At 41.9% G+C, this 23,333-nt stretch overlaps 1 protein-coding gene across 1 annotated transcript in view; it reads right to left on the bottom strand.

Annotated features, from left to right (window-relative positions):
- Window positions 1–4,896: 4,896 nt before the first annotated feature.
- Window positions 4,897–23,333, bottom strand: part of slit3 (slit homolog 3 (Drosophila)) — a 353,029-nt gene continuing 334,592 nt past the window's right edge. The window contains exons 33-37 of the mRNA XM_049586786.1: window positions 11,253–11,407; window positions 10,592–10,752; window positions 9,827–9,984; window positions 9,106–9,311; window positions 4,897–8,993 (exon numbers count right to left, since the gene is read on the bottom strand). Coding sequence (XP_049442743.1) covers window positions 8,740–8,993; window positions 9,106–9,311; window positions 9,827–9,984; window positions 10,592–10,752; window positions 11,253–11,407 — 934 coding nt within the window. The 3' untranslated portion in view covers window positions 4,897–8,739. The remainder of the gene's footprint in view (window positions 8,994–9,105; window positions 9,312–9,826; window positions 9,985–10,591; window positions 10,753–11,252; window positions 11,408–23,333) is intronic.

Below are 23,333 nucleotides of genomic sequence, written 5' to 3'. Positions count from 1 at the left end.
GGGGTCCTCCGGCAGACTAGGCCTAAGTCAGCCTAACTAGGGGCTGGTACAGGACAAGCCTGAGCCAGCCCTAACTATAAGCTTTATCAAAGAGGAAAGTCTTAAGTCTAGTCTTAAATGTGGAGACGGTGTCTGCCTCCCGGACCGTAACAGGAAGATGATTCCACAGGAGAGGAGCCTGATAGCTGAAGGCTCTGGCTCCTGATCTACTTTTGGAGACTTTAGGGACCACGAGTAACCCTGCGTTCTCAGAGTGCAGTGTTCTGGTGGGATAATATGGCACTATGAGCTCTCTAAGATATGACGGAGCCTGACCATTTAGAGCTTTATAAGTTAACAGTAGGATTTTAAATTCAATTCTGGATTTTACAGGGAGCCAGTGCAGAGAAGCTAAAACAGGAGAAATATGATCTCGTTTCTTAGTTCCTGTTAGTACACGTGCTGCTGCATTCTGAATTAGCTGGAGAGTTTTTAAGGACTTACTAGAGCTACCTGATAATAGAGAGTTACAGTAATCCAGCCTTGAGGTAACAAAAGCGTGGACCAATTTTTCTGCATCTTTTCGGGTCAGGATAGGCCTAATTTTCGCAATATTACGCAGATGAAAAAATGCAGTCCGTGAGGTTTGCTTTAAATGAGAATTAAAAGACAAATCTTGATCAAATGTTACTCCGAGGTTTCTTACGGTAGTGGCAACCTACAGCAGAAAAACTGAGAGATGTAGCGGGTGGCTGAATATCTCTGCATCTCTGACCTCAACTGTAATTAAAACCAGAAGGGAAATTCAAATGTTTTTCACTCTGTTGTCAAATACACACATGCTGCCCATGGACAGTGGATCAGAAGCACAGTCAGAAAGGACTTCTAAAGAAATAAAGTAGCATAATATGTCATTTTACCAACAAAGTTAATGAACTGATTTCTGGTTCCATTGTTGTGTCATACAACAAATCATGTAACATTCATTTAGTAAACTTTGAAATGTACTAGTTTGAACTCTGATACAGGTCCAGATAAATACAAAGACTGACCTTTAAAAACTACAACAGTGTTTTCACTTAGGAGAGAGAGAGAAAGCTTGCCGTAATTTACAAACACAGCAAGGTTATTATCTCAGATTCATGTGACAAGTTTTCAAATCTGCTAGTTTTTTGCTGAATTAATTTGATATATTAAGTCAATAGTCATTTTTCTGAATGAATGAGATAATTATCTGTAAAATTCAAAAAGGAGCAGGTTTTTTTTCATCTCAAGTAAATGCATTACACCAATAAAAACATATCACAGGTCAAAAAGCTTGCAGTCACATCAGAAAGTATAAATGCATGTGTTACACACATGACATACACACTCTAATCCAGTGGTTCTCAATTGCAAATCCAGGTGTGCTGTGTGATATTGTGATAACCACACTTGATGCACATGTGAAGGCCAAGAGGTTTCAGGAGAGATTTAAACATTGAGTAGATACTTAATGTGAAGTGCTGCCTCAGAGGCTTTTCAAACTGACCAGACACAGCTGTTTGAAATAACAATGAACACTGACTGTGGTCGTATTTAAAGATATTGATCATTGTGCAAAATCTTGTCAACCAGCAGCTTCAGTACAAAAATAATCTGTTTCAGACTTTTATATTTTGAACAATATGGGTGGAACCTTGCTGCTGATGCACTGACAGAACTTCAGATTGGAAATGGTTTGTTAAGCAGGAGGCGACTTAACCTGCTTCTTCATAGTCTCGCCACCAGACAATCAGAGATCTCCGCCTTCTGATAGTCTGGGGACACTCCTTTCTAAGGTGTGTTTAACACACCGGTGAAAACAGCCGGCAACAAAGCAACGCCTCTTGCATTTTTGAAAAGGACACGCCTTCTTGGAAATGTGCGCTCCCCCTTTTCTCGTCCGCAAGGAAACAAACACACAGAGAGCTTGAAAATGGATGCCGAGAGATTTAACTCTGTTTTATCAAACGTGTGCTCATCCGTGAAGAAAATATTTTTTCCAGCGGATGTCTTAGTTACAACATTATTGAGCTAACTGGAGTAGTTTCATGTCGTATCTGACAACGGGAGGCTTTTAACAGATGACGTCCTGATGTTAGCTTTGCTGCTGCTGTTAGCTGTCCCTGTCAGCTGCAGCGACTGATGCTTTCTAGACATCGTGATTTCCTAAAACTGAATAAATACCACACATAGCAACACAAAACTGCTTTGCTAGCTCACTCATGTTGTAACTAAGATATCTGCTTATTACCTATTACAGACACCACGGCTAACAGGGCTAACAGCTAACGGTTAGCCCAGCTAAACGTGCACACATAAATAGTAATGTTTGTTCAATCATTGTGTTTATAGACTTAACAAACATCGGATTAGTCCAAACAGTGATACAGTGATGTGAAAAATGTGATATATAGGCTATATATATATAGCTAAAAGCTCTGCTGGTTTTCTACCCGGAAGTATTTGTAAACAACAAGGCGATTCCCTCTATAGTCCGGCCGGACGGATGAGTCATGGCCTTGTAAGAGATTGTTTGTTTCTTTTAGTTGGCGAGAATGTGTCGCCGCAAACGCGACAAACATCCGCTAACTTTGACAGCGTTTTCTGCGAGCAGGGCTGAGCCATTTTGTACCACTACACGTGTTTCTAGTGGGACCATGTTTACAAGCACAAGAGTTCATCGAGCCACTGAAGGACCGCCCTGCAGATTTACTATTGGTTCTGCAACGTAGGGAGTTTTTTTTAAACTCTGAAATTGTATCCGCCCATCTAAACACAAAATCAGGGAGAAAGTCATCAGTCTTCAGTTAAGCAAAGCGTCTAAAGACTGACTTATGAGTCTAGCTTCTTCAACAGCTTCACTTTAGTGTAAAATTATGAAAAAATGCACATGTAATGAAAGTGAGCAGTAGCCTGAGTGAAATTAGAAAAACTGACTGTTAAATTTGCACATATTTTTCATTTAATTTCACTTTGTAAATGGATGAACATTTTCAGAATTGACTTCCTTACACTAAAAAAAGGGAACAATTCAAAGGGATGATATTTATAGGTTATTATGCAGTGGTTTTACTGCAGATCAAATTGAGTTGTATGAGGCCCCTGAACTAAAATGACTTTGACACCCCTGTTGTAGAGGCTATTGTGCACAGATACAGGTGTGCCTTGAGATTTTGACCTGCCCTCTGGTGTGCTTTGGGCACATTTATTAAATAAGCTGACTCACAGTGCAGCTTATAAACAAAAAGAGAGGGAGGAAACTTTCAAACAACGATCAGCAGACTCATTCACAAACAACAGGTGACCGAACAACCAGTAAATGCAACAGTGGAGAAACCAAAACATCATTCAAAGCAGCTCAGGCTGTGTCCATGTGGCACTGACACACAACAACACAACAGCTTTAAAACAAACACAGTATGACGGTATGATTTAGCAGCAGCAACGCAACAAGGAGTTATAGTTACTGTAACCGTTACACAAACAGCCACACAACACCTGTAAGCATCAAGGAAAACACAGCAAGCAAAGAGACAGACAGAGTTTATAAATAACTCACGTTATCTGAAGAGCTTCTTTCTTTCGTGGAGTATCCATATTATAGATGTATAAATCCAAATTATAACATGTCCGTGTCCGTGCTGTTAGCCAAGTTAGCAAAGCTAGCTAACTTTATCCGTTGAGCAACACTTAAAAACAAGCTAACTCTCGCGCGTGCTTCATTGTAAATACCTTAACGTTAAGTTAAACTTTCTATTTTTTATCGGGAGCTCAGAGTAAGTCTGGCTCCATAACTTACTTAAGAGTATCTTTTCTTCAGACGTGTCCATCTGTAGTAGCAGCAGCATGTAGCAGCGTCTAATTGATTGACACTCATCACGCTTTAATTAACGTCACCTGGTGGACTTCTGTGAGGGTGCAATACCATGATTGACCACACTGACTGCTCTTTATAGGCTGTTGTAACGAGGGGGGCGCTGTTTCACTCATTTCAGGAAACTCCAAATATGTGGATAAGACATGGCTGCAACAACAAAATGAGACATGTTTATGTTAGACAGGAAATTATTATTTAAAATGGCGGTCAGTTTGGATAGTAGGGTAGCAGCTTTATTCAGAGTGTATTAAATGCTTGTTTGATAGTTAATTAGTTGCTGAGAGCAGATCAAAGGAAAATAAGGATCAACACAATTTTGCTGAACTCTGTTTTAGAAGACAGAAAACAATTTTAGGATAAAATAGGAATAAATATTAATCACAAAGTTGTTTTTACCTTTGATTTTTTTAACCCAATTGTGCCCAGTTTCCTATGTGTCAGCAAATATCTAGGAAGTATCTAGAAAGACAAAATAAGGCTGATTTATCCACCATAAATACATTTTTTTCAAAATCAAAAATGGAAAAGAAAAGAAAATAGAAAAACTAGTGAGAGCGGTGAATTGTTTCTGGAAGCAGGTTTAAATTCTCTCCACCAAGTAGCTGCGATTAGTTGTTTCATGAAAAGCAAGGTAACAAACAAAATGCTTTTTGTCAATGAAAAAAATGAAGACAAAATCAAAGGCCTTTAAACAAAAAAAAAAAAAATACTTTCAGTCAATTTATGTCATTTGCTGCAGGATGTTTTGATGGTAGGCTACATCACTCAGTCCGTAACAGCACCACCAACACGGATAAAAGAAAAACATGAAAATAATAACAGTATCACATATCAGCCATATTTTACCCAAATATTTGTCTAGCTTTGCAATCTGCTTCAACACCAAATTATAGGCCTACCAGACCTGGCTATAGTCTTCCATTGCAACTGCCTGGACAAATGATGTAGAGGACTTTGTTGCACAAATTAAGATTTGCAGTGAAACAGTAACGTCAGACTCAGACATGGGAGATCAGTATAGTTTCAATGGTAGTTTAATTTGAACATTCAACATAAGTATCAATTATCATCACTCACATATTCATGTTTTATTTAAACCTAAGACATGGGAGATGGAGACTGACTGACTTTATGGTTATTTTTTATCGTCAGTAAGTCATAATAGATTCTTTTCACAATTAAGAACTGAACCTTTAAGAGCAGGAAAGAGGGGATGAGTACAGCAAAGAAAAATGGGCAAAAGATAGGAGCTGAAATTGTTGTGAAAATGGGAATAGGGGGAGTAGAGGAGACGTTTTGGATGAAGACACGGGGGTGGGTGGGGGTATGAAGACAAGAAGTGAGGGTCAAACAGAAGGAGGTGTAGGAAACAGTGACATGGACAAAGATAACACTGATATGTGTCAAACCCAGAATATTAGAGCTGTGAATTAAACTGTAGAAGTGTGACAAAACGTTGCACCTGTTGTAAACAATGCATCAATGTATAAAGTAAACAATACAGTAGTAGTTACATTATAGTCTTTTGCTATACTTTAATCATGTTAGTCATCTATAGGCGGTTAAAACCCTACTGATGTTGATTTCTCAGCTGTGTAGTGGTACCTTGGTCCAAAACAGTGACAGAGTTACAGGAGCAACTGAGTCGTTGATGTGGAGGTTTGCTGTGATCAGACTGGAGCACGCTGTCTTTTGGTTTGTAACTGTACGCCACGTATTAACCTCCACCCCACACTGTCGGTGCGGACATTTAAACATGAACAAATGAACAAAAAGCTTCACCTTAAACGTATATGTGAACATTTTCAAGGTCAATGCTTCATTGAAATGTTTTTTCCTGTATGCACATTATGATCCATCGAACAATCAGACATGCATTTATAATGTTATCACTTTACACACCGAATGCATCACACATTAGCACTGGAAGAGGAAATGGGTTCTTGTTGGTGCTGCAATTTCACATATTCACATAATTCATACCAAAAGGCCTGTGTCACCATGTTTGATCCAATTTAATTGTTTTAATCGCTTTGGAATTTCCACACATTTCAAATGGCCTGCACACACAACGTGATCAGGAGGGAGGGTGTATTTATTTAATGTGAGCATCATTTTCTTTGGGAACTAAGGGACTGTTCGTTATTTATGAGAGGAGAGGGGGTGGTCAAATAACTTTTCAAGCTCTGGGGAGGGACTTATGCTTTTTATTTTGGCTTAGTGGAGGGGCATACAAATTTAAATGGTTGTATTTTGTATTTATTTTAACACATATTTTTAAAAGTAAACATGCAGGTGCCTTTAAAAGGTGTGTTTTCTTTAAAAATCTCCAAAAATGCACCATTTTTCATGGCCAGAATCTGCAAGAACAGAAATTTTCATTGGATTTTCACATTCACACTCACATTCACACCTACGGACAATTTAGAGTCACCAATTCACCTGCATGTCTTTGGACTGTGGGAGGAAGCTGGAGTACCTGCAGGAAACCCACGCTAACACGGGGAGAACATGCAAACTCCGCACAGAGGGGCTCCCCCACCCTGGAGAACAGGAACCCTCTTGCTGTGAGGCAATGGGTACATTTAGAAATGGCATAATTAATTTATGGTGGAGGGAGGGTTGTATATATTCCCTAGGTCACGGGAGGCTCAAGGAATAATATCTGTAGCTTTGGGGAGGGTCAACAAAACAAACAAACAAACAAACAAAAAAGTCACACCCTGGCCACCCCATCTCAATCAATACAGAACAGTCCTAGAATTTTGATTGTGTTGTCATGGAGACACGCGACACAACAATACCTTTATCCACCCAAACTGATAAAAAAATGAAACATTCAGTCGTTGACACTGTTGCAGCAACCTTTTCAAATTCCGATTAAAGTACACCAAGGCACTTGAAGTTGTATAAATCAACAATTTCAGTCAATAGTTTGTTGACATACTTATCTGTTAAGGCAAATACATTTCACTTTGGCATTACGGCTTTAGTTAAAATGGCTTCCCCGCCCACTCAGAAGATCCACTCATGTTTAGCAGCCATTTAAAGAGCAACTTAAACCAGCAGAAGTTGCTTTTGCTGTTGTGATGTAGAAACAAACCTCAGGGTGTGTCAGTACACTGTGACATTAGTGTTGTAGGTAGGAAGAGTTGGCACAGAGCATCCTTCTGACCACAAACAACAAAAGTCAGCAGTGATCCACACACCTGGCATTAAGTTACTCTTAACTGTCTCTTCACTTTCTTTGTTATGTGATCCGGTGGTGACTCATGACTCATCAGCAATATCCCTTTGTATCTGATTTAAAACTAATTTCAAATCTCAGCAGCTAACAGGTAAAGACTCAGCATGGTGCTGAACTTACAGTATGATTTCACTATTGTCGATCTGAATGTGAATTCCTCATTTACAATTTTTAATTCTCAAAGAAAATGTTCACCTTAAAGTAAAGAATACATATTTTTCCTCTCACCTGTAGTGCTATTTATCAGTCTCGATCGTTTTGGTGTGAGTTGCCGAATGTTGGAGATATCGGCCGTAGAGACGTCTGCCTTCTCTTATTTGTAATGGAACTAGATGGCACTCAGCTTGTGGTGCTCAAAGCGCCAAAAATATACAAAAACTCAACAGCAATGTTTCTTTTTTTCATAAATCATTGCTCAAGACAATGAATAGACCTTGTTGTGAGCAGTTTTATGTAGGTACTATTTTCTTTCTAACGAACTACACCTGCCAACTGGATCACAGCGCAGAAGGAAACATGCATCTACTGCTAGCTCACCTAGCATCACTTAGCTAGCTCCGCCATGGAAGGCGCCATTAATGTTCACATCTGGCAAAGTCATGAGCACGAGCCTCTTCACGAGTAGATGCACACTTCCTTCTGCGCAGTGATATGATTGGCAAGTGCAGTGCAACAATCTAAATGTATAAACAGCACTAGAGGTAAGAGGAAAAATATATATTTTTGATTTTGGGGTGAACTGTCCCTTTGAAAAACAGCAAATATCTCTCAGATTTTCATGTCAAACCTCATGTGGCTCCAAGTCTGGTGTACAACAGCAAACTAAAGAATAACACAACATTAGAACAAACTGTTAAATCATCTCTGTGGAAAGAGTCTTTTATGGTTTCTCAAAGAACTCACATGTGAGGATGACGTCCATTATATAATGAAGCAGGTTAGCTAGGCACGTACAGTTCCCGCTCTCCTCTCCAAGAGGGAGGGCAACAAAGACTGCCACCTTTTCCTTGTCCTGGAGTCAAGGGAGCTCTTCTCTCTCAGCCCTCCTCTCTCAGTGTCCAAAGCCTCCCACACATCAGCACTCACATTAACATCATGCAAATACACTTTGAAAATATAGAATTCATTGGGTTAGGGTATATATTTATATAGATTTATACATACATATAAATTCATATACTTTTAAGGAATGTTAATCTATTTTGCTGTGTATTTTTTTCTCCTTACAAGGTACAAAATAACTTTCCTTACTATGTAACACATTATATAATCAACATATTAAAAAAACACAACTTATCAGTCCTTTTATCATCTTTTAGAAAAAAAAAATCCATAATAAAAATAAGTTCTATGTTTTTTCTCACTTATATCTTACAATATATTTTCTCTCTGTCAAAAAACACGCACACATGTCCCATTTTTGTTTTTGTTTGTGGTTTCTCTTGGCAGCAAATTGGCGGCGGTCAAACTGAACGTGTAAAAAAAAAAAAAAAAATCACATGGTGCTCATCAACGTGGAAGAATCTCAGAGCGACAGCCTCTTTGACGTGTAGAATTCACAAAATGGCAGCGGTGGGTGTTTGCAAAACAAACTTAACAAACTGCGGCGCTGTTACAACGGGCACTTGGAGCAGCCGCACTCCAGAGCAGTTTCCATCTCCTCGGAGTACGAGGTGCCGTCGGTGCAGCGGAACACCACCTTCCTCCTTCTGGTCTTGGTGACGCCACAGCAAACACCCGGAGGCGCCGCTGCCTGGCAGGATCGGGGACAATCCATGCGAGGAATCTTGCTGGTGGACGTGCATGTTCTCATCGGGTGGTGGCGCTTCAGCTGCTCCCTCACCGTCTCTCCTTGACATGTCAGCTCTGGACGTTAACAGAGAAAGCACGTAAGAATACACACATTGTAGGCTACACACTGATGTTTGTCAAATCTTGGCATAATTTCCATCTCCTCTTCTAACTGTCTCCATTTTACCTGTGTCACAGGTAGGCCCAGTGTACCCTGGCTGACAGTGGCAGACAGGCTCTCCTGCTTCTGACACACGACACTCCCCGTGTCCGCAGCGCTGCCCCCTGCAGGCTAGAGGCTCCTGCCGTCGATCGCAGTACTGACCCTGGTAGCCATCACTGCACTGGCAGCTGTAGGACTGACCCTTTGGCACACACAGACCGTGAACGCACCTGGAGTGAGAGGAGGGAAAGAGGGAGGACAGGTTAGAGGACATGGGTACAACAGGGCAGATGTCATTAACCTCTCTGTTTGCAATTTAAATGTGAAACTATTGCAGCAGCAGGGTTAAAGGAATACTTAACCCCCCAAATGCCTGCTGTTATGGTAAATTCATGAAGAACACTTTCTCGCATGCCTCTGTGGTGGCATTATGCAGTTGGATGCTCAATACTCCCCAAACATACAACCCTCTCTGACGGGGAACAAACAAAAAGTGAAACTTATCTATGCTCTCTTCAAGGCCAGACTCCAAACTAACCCTTTAAAACACCAAAGTCACACAATCACAAAATCAAACTAACTGATCAAGGCAGCAGTAGACCAGCAGCTCCCATATTGTGCTATTGTGTGAGAGTTTGTAAAAGGATGTTTTGAAATCGTAACACGGGGGGAGAGGTATTCCTGTAACAATTTTCTAAACATTTACATCATACATTTCTGCCCAGTCTCTGCTGTCCCAGCTTACCTGCTGTTCTGACAGGCGGTGGGTGCTGTCGTCTGGTCACACAGGGCACCACTGCGTCCTGGAGGACAATCACACGTCACCCCTGTCTCTCCTCCCTCCCTGCACGCCCCCTGGGCGCACACACTGCAGGAATGACACCCTGCGAGAATTCCCTCACCCTGGTGACAGAACGAAAAAGGGAGAAACTACTGTCAGGGGCGTTGAAGGGTCTTATAACAATAACAGAGGAAGGCAGAGGGGTGTTATCTGACAAACATGATCATGTTGCATGAACGCTACAGCCTCCATCAACACTGGGCGTCCACTGTAAATACAGCTCCAAAATGTGGGAGATGACAAATGTTATTTTCTACAGGTGCTGCCATCAGCCTTTGTTGAACTGTGACCTAAAAATCTTTATTGTAGCAGTCAGAATGTTTCCACAGTTGCTTATATTATAAAACTGTAAGTGCATCTTTGGATTCATCTTGCTCGTGAAGATCAATGGTCTAAAGCCCCAAAAAAGCAGCATTACTGTCATCACATTCTGCAACAGGACTTCTATATTTAACATTTCTGCTGCATGTCTGCTTTCTCCTCTGAACATAACTTTGCTGATATCACTTACGAGACAGGCTTATGACAAGTAATAGCACCATCAGAGGTAATACACATCTCAATATGGCTTTAAAGGCTGCTGCATAGCTCCTTTAAAGCCAGGCTCAGATACTACAGTATATACATGATGAGGCTTTTTGCCATAACTAATATTCCCCATGTGACTACCTTGCCCTCGACCCCTTGTGGTCGCGCTCCTCCTCCTGCTCGGTAACTCAGGTCTTGAAGCTCCCCGTTGATTCGGACGTTGTGGATGCAGCCGTTAAAAGCCTGAGGGGATCGTTCGGGGCCAGGTCGTAGACCTGAGGCCACTACCTGGGATGGTACACCTGGGATACAGAGGAGAGAAAGACAAAGAAGAATATGTATAAAGAGGAATGAGAGTTGAGAGCAGGGGGAATTGGAAACTGAAGGAGGATTACTTTATTAATACACATCCCTCGGTTCTGGTGTCAATCTCGATGGATTCTTACAGTAAAATGCAACGTTCCAGCAAGAATATGGCGTCACAGCTCTCACTATTGCAACATCATGTTTTTTTCTAGTACTTGGGGAAAAAGGCTGACTGTTCTCAGGGGTGTGTCCTGCCTTTTTCTTGAGGAAAAGCAAAAACAGTTGTGCATCTCCTCACCACATCCCTTGCTGAGACTGTGTGTGTGTATGTGTGTGTGTGTTTGCATGTTGTGGGTATATTACTGTATGTACTCATGCATGGAAAACATGTGATCACAACCACAAGAAGTCAAAAAAGTAACATTGGTATGTTCTGGACATGTGACTCTGGATGTGTATTGTTGTACATTATGCGTGTTAAAGTGTGTGTGTGTACCTCCTATGTAAAGTTGGGTGTTGTGGTCGACAGAGGGCTGGCGTGCAAGCTTTCCCAGACTCTTGGGGGCACCGTTATCCACCACCAGACTCAGCGAACGGTTCTGAATCAACAGCTCGACCGTGTGGAAAAGGCCGTCATTCACCGACTCCACGCTGTAACAAACACACACAGAAAAAAAAGGAAAGAGAGATTTTCAGTATGGTTCCGATTATGATAAATTACTGTTGAATTCTACACCAGACAGGAGAATTAGAGAGGAAAAAAACACGATAGAGCAAATTGGAACTGCCAGACACAAAACAGACTCCAAACATTTTTTTTTCTTTGTTTTGTTGTGTTTGCAAATCGACCAAACTAAATGAAAAAGAAATTAGGGAAATCTGTGTTGAAATGTTATTCCCAGACATAAAACAGACTGATTACATCCTCAATGCAGTGTTCTTTTGGAAGAGATTATAATGTGCCCTTGATCTGGGCCATGGTTTCCAAACATGGGGGTTGGGGCCCAGAATGGGGCCCTGAGCAGCACACAGGCTGCTTATTCAGATGAGCTGAAGCCTCAGGGCAAGACTTAATTTATACAACTTAATGGCCAGACTCAACCATGTAGACCGCTGGGTTAAAGAAAGGGTCTTTCTTAATACAGCGCTGATATATAAATGTTTCCACTCAAGAGGAGCCAACGATGAACAAGGATCGTGACCTTTTGCACCACGTCTGACCCTGGGAATAAAGTGTGTGTGTTTGCGTGTGAACGTGTGCGTCTGAGATTCCCCACTAAGTGGTTTTTTGCTGGAGGGAAGACAGACAGCTATAGAGACAGTGGTTTGGCACAGCCGAAAGAGGGAGAGAGAGCGAGAGCGAGAGACGGAGAGGGGAAGAAGAGGTAGATGGCGGGGTGGTAAAGCCGACTGTGCCTCCGCTCACCCAAGTTATTCCTTCCCTGAACCCGGAGAAAACAAGCAGAACATCAAAAAAACAAAAGAACAAGTGAAGCCACTCTTTCCGCTGGTGGTCTGCGTCAGACTCCCACAGCTAAACATCAAGACAATACATCCCTTTGTCTGCAGCCACTCGTTGGCTAAGTAGCTCGGGAGCCTCCAGTAAGCTCTGATTGACAGCTGTTTATAGAGCGTTCAGATTACTGTGATGTTACATTAACAGCCAATGGGGCACGGTTGTGAGTTCTGGAGGCGGGCCAGTGTGACTTCCACAGAAAGTGCTGACCGTACAAAAGGAGAAAAACAGAACAGATGCAGTAACATTAAGCAGAGATGGAAGGAGGAGATAATCATGATTAAAAAGATGGAGACAAAGATTATGATGATAAAGAAGTAAAGCAAGAAGAGGATGGAGATAGAGCAGAAGAAGAAGAAGATGAAAAACAGAAAGTCATATTTTTCCCAACTGTGTCATCGTGAAACACAACTGTGCATTAAGGTTCAGTACTGGTGGGAGTTTTCCATGTTTCATGTATAGCAGTAAGTAGAGTTTACAACATGAACAATTCATAATCAAGACATTATTATCAATTATTGATTTACTTTGCTAAATGGATGTCGAATGAACTTGCACTTATGTAGCGCCTTTCAAGTCTTCCAACCACTCAAAGCAATTTAAGCCCGGTTCAGACCAAAGACTCACGATGAGACAAAACCGTTCTAGAATGTTGCAGGGAAAGCTGCAGAGGTTTGTTTCAATAGCCAATCAACTTGTAGTGAAGTCAAATGGTCAAGTCAAAATGACCTCAGATGGGGTGTTCGCTTGTTGTGGCAGGTGCCCTGTTCTAGCATCTAGCTGCATTGGTGCGAACCGGCAGGTTTTTAAAACGTTGCAGAACAGCGCTTTGCAAGTAGTTGCCTGTTTCAACTAATTTTGTTGCATATCTTTGGTCTGAACTGGGCTTTACACTTCATGTTACATTTAGCCATTCACACAAAGTTGAAATTCAGGTTTTTTTTAATCGTGCTCGGCCCCACAACTACTGCCGTGGTTCGGGGTCATGCTTGGACGGAAAACTATGCGAACTCATGTTGGCCTGATTTATTGACCCCATCATGGCCCGAATTCAAAGACGTACCAAATGCCCCATGAGTATCTTGGATCTACAGATTATTCTACTCTAACTTTTAGCTAGTTTACTTTCCCCCTCTGAAATGCAACCCATTGCACCGTAAACTTTAATGAATGTACAGTACATGTACTTGTCTCCTTTGACGGCATGCAAGGGTTCATGCCATGGACCATTCCAGGACCTCTTTTTCAGCACATAATCGCTCACTAGCCTCCCACCCACTTAAACTACCAACTGTGCAGTGCAGGAAGTACTGCAGCCAGAGGTTTAACCCTAAGGTGTGCGACAATACCTAGCTTTAAACCTTTTAACCTGGAAAACAGTTGTGTATGTGACTATTAAGTTTATCTGGTAACATATTTCTAAGGATTTACTCCCATGCTTCTTCTGAACTGGCACAAAATGAAAAAATACAAAACTAATATAATTGTTTTAATAGTTAAATAGTTACACGCTCTTACACACCAGTTTGGGGTTCAGTATCTTGCCCAAGGATACTTCAACATGCAGAATGAAGGAGCTGGGGACTGAACTGCCGATCATCCGATTAGTGGACAATTGGCTCTACAACTACAGCCGCCCCTACTTTGCATTTTCTTACATTGAACCATTTGTTTACCTGCATCACAAAAAATTTAATTTAATTTCATGTGTTCTGCTTGTGTTCATACGCAGCAATCAAAGTTACAATACATAAATAAATGGAAGAATCTGAAGCCATACAATGTCCAGCTATATAGTCCAACTGTTCTGTCTTTATACACTTTACAAACAGAAATTGCACATCAGATATTTTGATTAATACATTGCTGGGATAGATGAGTAACAAAGCCAATAATGCAATCAACATGGCAAAAGAAAGAAGTACCGTTCTCCTGGACATCAATCTAGTTCAGCATTTAGCTGGTGGTTTCTAAAATAAGAGCTCCTACTTCACTGTAGACCCAACACAGACACATACATGGTTTCCATTAGCAGCCATGTAATTTAATAATGGTCTCAAACAGGCCCGCTGCAACCAAGCAAAATGATGGTCTGCTAGCTTGAAAGATTAGCCCTCTATCTTCACTCCGCTGTCTACATCTGCCCTACCTTCACTTTGTACTCCCTCTTTCGCTTTGCCTTTTCTCTTCTTTCCATACATGTGCTATCCTTCTCCACTACCCCTCCCTCATCTACATCCTCCTCCCCTCTGCTCCTCTTTTCACTCTGCTGCTCCCTTTCTTTCCCTCCCTTACAACAGCCATTTCCACCCTCTTTTACTCTTCTAAGGTTTCTCTGCTTTCGTTCCAGAAGCACTTGATCCCCTTTTAAATTTGTTCAAGTGTCTGGAAAGTTGAATCAAACAAGCAGCTCGCACAACTAAGGACACTCTCAAAGTGATTTTTCCACACAGGTTTGAACTTAACACACTAATTTAGGCACATTTTACACACACACTCTGAGAGGTAAACCTGGTGTACCACTGAAGCTCCACCGGGTGGCAGTAGATGACTAATGGTCAGTGTTTCAATGTCCGATCAGATGCCAGACCTGCAGGGGAGAGTGTGTGTGTGTGTGTGTGTGTGTGTGTGTGTGTGTTTTGATGTTTGCCACTATCAGACTTCAGCACATCAGTGTTTTGACAAGCGGACGTTCTCCAGCACCTCACTGAACCATGTTTATTTTTTATTTTACATATTACACATACAAATATATTAATCCTTACAATCTTCATTAACCCCAAGTATATATGTTTATGAATGCTATGAGAGGAGCATTTCTACTTTACGTGTGTGTGTGAGCGCATAATTAAATGTGTATTTTAGGTTCTTGATGTCTGCTGTGTTGTTGGCCTTGTGCATTAGTAAAAAAGCAGCCCATTACGAAATTCAATAAAAACAAACACACAACCGTAGCAGATTTCAACTGCCTCTTTCTCTTTCTCTCATTGTGTTTCAACCAAACCCACCAGGGACGTCAATTTCCTGTCAGTGCAGAGTCAAATACACCCTGAATGAGTGCATACACACACAAATAAACTTCAGAAATAACTTCCTAAAAACCAAAAACTGGCCTTTCTTCAATATAACTGATTCAAATACAAACCCAGGAGTAATTACAGGTCGCTGACTGTATCTCAAACTGAAAAAAAAAAAAAAAAGATTTGGATAGAAAACAAATGTGCAGATCCACTTACACAGTTAAATCTAATTAGGCACCGCTATCATTTACTTACAATGTTTCTAAACCACATTTGCGGCTTGAGTGTGTTTGTGTGTATATACATGCGTGAATGTATTTGACAACGTGTGTGTTTGTGTACATGCATATGCAGTCTTTACACACTATATGTGCATGTGCGTCTGTATGTATTTGCATGTTTGTGAGTCTGCATGTGTGTATTTGTGAGTATGTGTGTCTGTGAGTGTATGTGTGTGTGTTTAGCAGCCCAATCTGATTAAAATGATGTTCAGCAGACAGGCATCCCAGTCCCATATTGCCGTGGTAACCTCAATTAGTCATTGCTGAGACGGCAGCTGCTGAACGGCGAGCTCCTTCACTGTTTTCTTTCCCTTTATTTCAGCTTTTATTAAACCAGGCCGGCCAGTTCAGATGAAATTTGTACTTTTTGGGAGTGGATTTGCAGCGTTTTGATGCAGACCTCCAGGAATGAGCGCTCGTTGTTTCAGGCCTATAAGGTTTCAGCATTAGAATGTTTGATTTGCCTCTGAGCGTTTTAAACCTATAATGTTCAAGGATTTTCTGTTTGTTTAAACCACAGCCTTGTGGTTTCTACGAGCCAGACTCAGGTTAGACATTCAGTCACTATACTCGTCTAAATCTGGGCATGGAATCATTTTGTAAAATCTAAAAAAGTGCAAGTAAAAGTTGTATGATTGATTTATTTTAGATGCCAAACATCAGAAGAAACAGGATTAATTTGTTGGTGTGTATGAAGTGTGGATATACAATGACACATGACATTCACTGTGGGTATTTAGAGTGAACAAAATAAAGGAACACCTTTATACTGGACATGTGTTCAGTTGAATGTTGTAGTGGTCCTGTCGTACATTACACCACATTCAAATTAGAGCTTTTATTCTCTGCCTGAGTGATTGGGCCTGATCCAAGTTGCTGGATTGAGATCGGATTTTAATTTCTAAAATTTCCCCAGGTCAGGTTCACTATATCCCAGTGTTTTATTTTTGTTTTGTTTTTTAAATGCAGACCTTTATATAGTCTGTGTAATGTCATGAATAATGTATAGGATATGTTGCCATCAACCCGTCCTGACTCCTGCCTCTCATTAGTGAGGAGAAACGTTATGCAACCTCTATATATGCTAATATATGTGGCATATGACAGTTTTGGGGCTGTGCAGAACATTCAGTTGGAGAAGGCACATGTTGGAGATTGTGTCACAAATGTCTGTTACCACACTGAAAAGATTTCAGTTGACTTAAGCTTGTAATAAAGGTTTTAATAATAATAATATATTAGTATTTACTTTTAATTTTTAGTTTTTACAGTAGAATTTTAGATCTCTAACTGGGCTTAGGCCAAAACTGCTGCTGTGGTTCAAGGTCGAGCTTGGACAGAATTTATGCAGGTTCATGCACAGTCAGGCCTAATTCTTTTGGGCCTGATCATAGCTGCAAAGTAAAGATGTAGCTTATATCCCCTGAGAATCCTTGGAACTATAACTCATTTTACTCTTACTTATGGCTGGTTTATTCCCGTCTGAAGTGCAACCCATTTCTACCATAAACTTTGAAGAGTGCAGACATATTTGTCTCCTTTGAGGGCATGTGGGGGTTCACGCCATCCCTCAGATCCCAAACTCTTTAGCATGGGCATCCCAACTAACATGGATCATATCAGGACCTCTTTTTCAAGCAAACGATCCCTCACTGGCTTCCCACACACTCTAAGTGCCAACTGTGCAGCACAGGAAGCACTGTAGCCAGAGACTGAAACCTTTAAACCTATAAAAAAATATAAAAGTTTAAAGTTTGTCTGGTGACATATTTTAAAGTATTTACTCCCTCATTTCATTTAGAGTGCAGTGTACTTCAGGGGACAATTCAGTCCTCTGATGTAGCTGCAGCGTGAGTGTTCCACAGGCAGCTGCAGACCCAGACCCAGGGTGAGTCTGAGTGAGATGGAGACAGCTGCCTGGAGGAAGAGAGGCTTTGCCCTGCCAGGCTCCGAGATAACGTTATCTTCTGCCTTCTTCTTAGACGGGATGAATTTGGTGAAGCTCACAGCAACTTAAGGCCACAGAGTCTCTGGTTTTTGTTTGATACCTAGTGTCGGCAAAAAATGTTGTTACATACTTCCGATCCATTGTTAGCGTAGTTAGCACACATTAGCTTGGAGGGCCACTTCCCACTGAACCCTGTTCAAACTCTTAAACTCTACATGTTAAAAAAGAACAAAGAAAGAACAAAGAGTCCAAAGCCAAATCGGATTTGACTTATATAATTCTTACTCAGGTACAGCCCTGGTTTACAGAATGTACAGCGCCTGCTCCTCAGTGTCCCCTTTCCCTCACTCAGGGTTCCTACACATTTGAAATTTCAAAATTCCATACTTTTCCATACCCTAATTTCCAGACTTCTCAGCGTTTTGTTTGTTTGTTTTTTTTTCAGAGAATATGCGACATCTGAGAAAATATATCAGTGTATCATATTTGACATCATATTTAATTATTCTTAATAGGCGATTGTAGCCAAGTACCATAATGGCATGCAAATAAAAACTCAGGTAAGTTCAATGTCTGGGCTGAGGCAAAAAGTTTGGGACTCTGGGTGCAAGCAATGCAGTAACGAGACGTCAGTGTTTTTTCCTTTCATGTGGCTCAGAATCGCCTTCTCCCCCATGTTGGCGATGTCACACGATTTCACACAAAGCTTGCATCTAGCTCTGTGTGTGAATTGGGAATCCTTGGCCAACCAGTATTTATATACAGTATTGTCAAGCCTTCCATCCAAAAACTTGCATCTACCCATTGTGAACCACATGAAACTCATCTTCTTGTCGAAGGTGCAGTGTTGGAGTGAAACTTGATACCTGGGGGGCTGGAGGAGGGTCATGGGGCAGCGGACTGGACATACCACTTGTCAATCAGGTAAAAGGGGCGTAATGTTTTCTGAGACATTTGCTCTCACACAAACTGTGCTTGGCCTGGCATAAAACATGTTCTGGATTGATTAAATTATTTTTGGAAATACCTAATTTTCTATTTTAGAAAACAGTATTTTAGAACAGTGGTAATAGTCTGGAAACATAAATATTTTTCCATACTTTATTTTTCATTTTCCATACTTTTTAATACCTGGAAATTGATCAAATTTATTTCCATACTTTACATACTTGCGTAGGAACCCTGCTCACTATATCCCTTCCATCTTCTCCTGTCTAACCATCCATCATCAACCCTGCTCATCCTACTTCTGTCTTTTCTCTGTCTCCTTTCTGTCCATTCATCCATCCATCTATTGCTTCTACTGCCTCCTTTATCATCCTTTTATCCTTTCATGTAGCGACCCATCCCTGCATCCCCTCCTCTGCTGCTTACTGATGAATAACAGTAGATGTGCTCTCTGTGACCCAATGGGAGATTAGTGTGGCATTAGTAAAGGTCAGCACATTAATACACAACAAACACACACACACACACACACACACACACACACACACACACACACACACACACACATGTTCATTTAACAGTGGGCATGCTTAACCGCTTTCATCTGTTGCTAATGAGGGCACAGTGAAGGACTTGTACACCTTCTCCTATTTCTCTTTCTGTCACTCTGTCACCCCCTTCTTCTTTCTACAAATCCTCAGCTCTCTCTGTTTAATGCATGTTGTATGTTTTTTTATTTTCACCATCACTCCCTGTGTTTTCCACCCCTGCATCTTTCTGTCCGCCCTGCTGAGATTCTCCTCTCCTCTTCTCCTCCTCAATCTCTTCTCCCCCTCTTTTCTTCTCTCTGTATTTTCTAATCCAATTTCTCTGTTTCACTGCAGGATGTAGCTCCTGTCCAGATGTCATCTGGGCAGATGTGCGTGTGCCTATAGATGTAAGCCCATGCATAATTTTGCTTTGTATCCTTTCTGCAAGCTTGTCTACCAGGCTCTACATGTCTGCTTCAGGCCTTCTCTTTGTCTTGCTACACCTCTTTCTTTTATAGTGCAAACTTAAAGGAATACTTCACCCCCAAAATGACCATTAATATGTCAATTACTCACCCTGTGTTACCTTGAATTTGTGAGGAAAACATTGTTTATCTCACATGCCTCCTCGGAGAACGAAGAATCCAAAAAATGGAGAGGTCTTTGAAATGCTTGTGTATCCAAGTAGCACGCCTGGATAAGTGCTGTGCTTGTGTATTCTATTGAGAAGAGTTCAAACGCACAGGATTGCCCATGCAGCTACGCCTCCATGCATGAGACTCTTGATGAACACTTTTTGATTAATGAGCCTTTAGCTAAAACCTACGTGTTTGGGAAGTACTGGGTACATGACTGGATAAATCAGACCTGTATTAAACTGCATGAGTTGTGTGAGAGTTTGTAATTGGATGTTTTGATATCATTTTGCTGTTATTACCTACCTATTATCACCTCTCATCTATGGTCATGAGCTCTGGGTAGCGACCAAAAGAATGAGATCACGGATACAAGTGGCTGAAATGAGTTTCCTCCGCGGGGTGGCTGGGCTCAGCCTTAGAGATAGGGTAAGGAGCTCGGACATCTGGAGGGAGCTCGGAGTAGAGCCTCTGCTCCTTTGCGTTGAAAGGGGTCAGTTGAGGTGATTCGGGCATCTGATCAGGATGCCTCCTGGGCGCCTCCTGCTGGAGGTGTTTCGGGCATGTCCAACTGGTAGGAGGCCCCGGGGCAGACCCAGAACATGCCAGAGGGATTACATATCTCATCTGGCCTGGGAACACCTTGGGGTCCCCCAGGAGGAGCTGGAAAGCATCGCTGGGGAGAGGGGCACCTGGGGTGCTTTGCTTTGCTTGGCCTGCTTCCCCTGCGACCCGGCCCCAGGTAGGCGGATGAAAATGGATGGATGAATGGATAAATATGGTTCCCTTTTACTTTAATTGAATGTTTGCTGTTTTTGAATTCTTCGTTCTCCATGGAAGCATGCAAGAAAAGCACTTTTCTTCATGAATTCAACGTAACACATGGTGAGCAACTGATACACAAATGGTCATCTTGGGGTAAAGTATTCCTTTAACCTGATCTCTTAGACATCCAACTACTGGAAGCTCACACTCAACCAAATCTTAATGTCAAAGCCCAATTTTAACTGTAAAAACAATTTCTGACTCATTAATGTACCATTTTACCAGCATTAGTTTTACATTAGTGTGTCTTGGTTTGGCCACGACTGCTGCATTTCAGCTCGTTGTCAAAAACTGGCTTGAACACAGTGCCCCTCCTGGCTGTCTGGTTTTTACACAAGATAACCGACCCGGGGATCGCTCAGAAACATCCCAGGGCCTGGCACCGGTCCCTGGCCCTCAGTTGTACAACCACAGTAACTGTACGGACGGTGCCATGTTTGGGTTATGCCAAAATTGCTGCGCTCAGATTGTGGTGGTTAAACAGTTACGCCATTCTGGACAGTATCAGTTGAATGGTGGCAGGACGTTCTGCTGGGCCTGCCTCACCATGCGGTTTGAGTCCGTTTACAATGTATTTCCAAATTAGGGCAGATAAGATAGGCCATTCGCAGTGCTCAGACTCATGCAATCAAAAGATGGCACATACAAAGGAATACATAGAAGCTTGTGGTAAAATGAGCCCCAGGCTTGGAGCTGGGTCTCGTCTCCTTCCAGATTGCTAATGCTAAACATAACATAGAGACAGTGTTTACTTAGTGCTTAGCATTGTGCTCAGACATGATTTGGTTCTATGGATCTCTGTTTCACTCTTTCGCTTTCAATCGTTCTTTTTTCTTTGCCACTTCTTCTCATGTTCCTGCTTCTGCTCTCTTGTCTCCATTTGTCTTCCAGTTTAAAGCTTTCTTATCTCTCACTCAGTCTTTCCTTTCAGAGCTACTGTACGCTTTCTTTGTCCCTCTCTGTCTTCATCTGTCTCTCTTTTACACTTTATTTCTCTGCTTCTCTCAGTTTTTCTTGCACTCTGTCTGTCTGCCTGTCTCTCTCCCAGGCGTGGCCCGTGTCATGTTAACAACACCAGACAAGGATAATTCCCTGACTCACTCTGTGGTTTACTTTTCCCCCTCTGTTCTTCCCCCTCTTTCACTCCATCCCTCTGTCATCCCTCACTCTTCTCTCATCCATCCTGCCGTTCAACCGTGTCTCGTGGTCTTTTCATTTCGCATGCTTCTATCCATCTGTTTTACCCCTCCTGTTTTCTCCTCTGGCGGGCAACCTATTCTGCCCAGTTATCTCTTTATCGTGTTGTCTGCTATTTCACTCCTGCCTTCCGCCCAGCATCAGTCCATCCATCTGTCTTTCTGGCTATCTCTCTATCTATGTCTGCCTCTCAACGGATCAATCTGTCTTTCTGTGCATCCATACGTCCCCGACTGTCCTCTTCTCTCTCCTACTCAACCTTTTCAACCCAGTCTCCACCCCTCCCCATCTGCGCCAGATAATTAGATTAACCCCATCCTTTCATTCTTCCATTCCTTCCTCTCTAACCATCCCTTCCTCTTGTCCTTTCACAGTGTGTCATGTATTGTGAACACCAGCTCATATTCTGGTTACGGTCATATTTGGGATAAGTGGTTTCTACTCATTCATGTGAGGAAACAGGACATCACCACAGAAATGGAAAGTGGACAAACTGCAAAAGAATACAGTCACAAAACTGTCTTCCTGCCCAAACGACCTCTGTAGTCTCCTTGAGCAGGGTGCGGTCTCTACCAGCTCCAGGGTTACCACGATACAGCTGACCCAGTGCTCTGGCCTAAATTGACCTACTTGGTTCACATTATTATTATAATTAAGCTGTTTATATGCATCAGTTTATCAAGGTCAATGAAGACAGAATGCAGAGTTCACCTTCACCAACACAATGCTACACCTTGCTAAATAACCTCTACATAAGGAGGTAAATGCACTCAGTGTAACTTTTAACATCTCACTGTGCTGTAGCATGCCTGGACCCACAGAAATAGGATGACAGTAGAACTAACATTCCCATTCAAATCTACTTAGCAGGGTGGTCAGAACGGCGGCCATATCTATGTGTACCATTGCCACTACAAAGAACTGTGACTCTTATAGTGGGCTAACTTCCGTATATATCGACCTGCAGCAAGTCACAAACTCACTGAGAGGAGTTTTTGCAGAAACAACCAAACGAGTATGTCTATTAATACAAAACCTTGAATGGCCATCACAAGGCAATATCCTCATGCAACGGTTTGTATGATATCTAACAAACAAGCACCCCATAAATGACACTATGTATTTGATGTTAGGTACTAATAGCCAAGTGAAATCAAGTCAGGTTAGAAAAAGAAGCAACTGAGTGACAATGAGGGGCGGAAGTAGCTCAGTCTTTAGGGACTTGGCTTGGGAACCAGACAGTCACACGTTCAAGTCCCTGACTTGACCAAATGTAGAGTGTGGACTGGTAACTGGTGAGGTGCCAATTCACCTCCTGGGCACTGCGAGGGGCCCATGAGCAAGGCACCAAACCCCCAAATGCTCGGGACACCTGTCCATGCGCAGCCCCCTCGCTCTGATGTCTCTCCATTTAATGCATGTATAGGTCCTGTTTGTGTATGTGTGTGTATTTCGGGCCTGTGTGCTTGTGTGTATATGACAGCAGAGTGAAAAAATTGTATTTCCCCTCAGTGATTAATAAATAAAGTATATCTTCTTCAATGTACCTTAAAAAATTACTTTAACCTTCACTTGGTTTCACATGGTTCTGAACACTGGTTCCCTGAGCAAAAGTCCTGTGTTTGTTTGACCTATCCACCACATTGGACTCGGACTTTCCCTTTTTACACTACCTCC

Source organism: Epinephelus fuscoguttatus, linkage group LG9, assembly GCF_011397635.1.
Source record: "Epinephelus fuscoguttatus linkage group LG9, E.fuscoguttatus.final_Chr_v1".
Taxonomy (NCBI): Eukaryota; Metazoa; Chordata; class Actinopteri; order Perciformes; family Serranidae; genus Epinephelus; species Epinephelus fuscoguttatus.
Note: the sequence above shows the minus strand (reverse complement) of the source record. Positions and strands in the feature narration are given on the sequence as shown.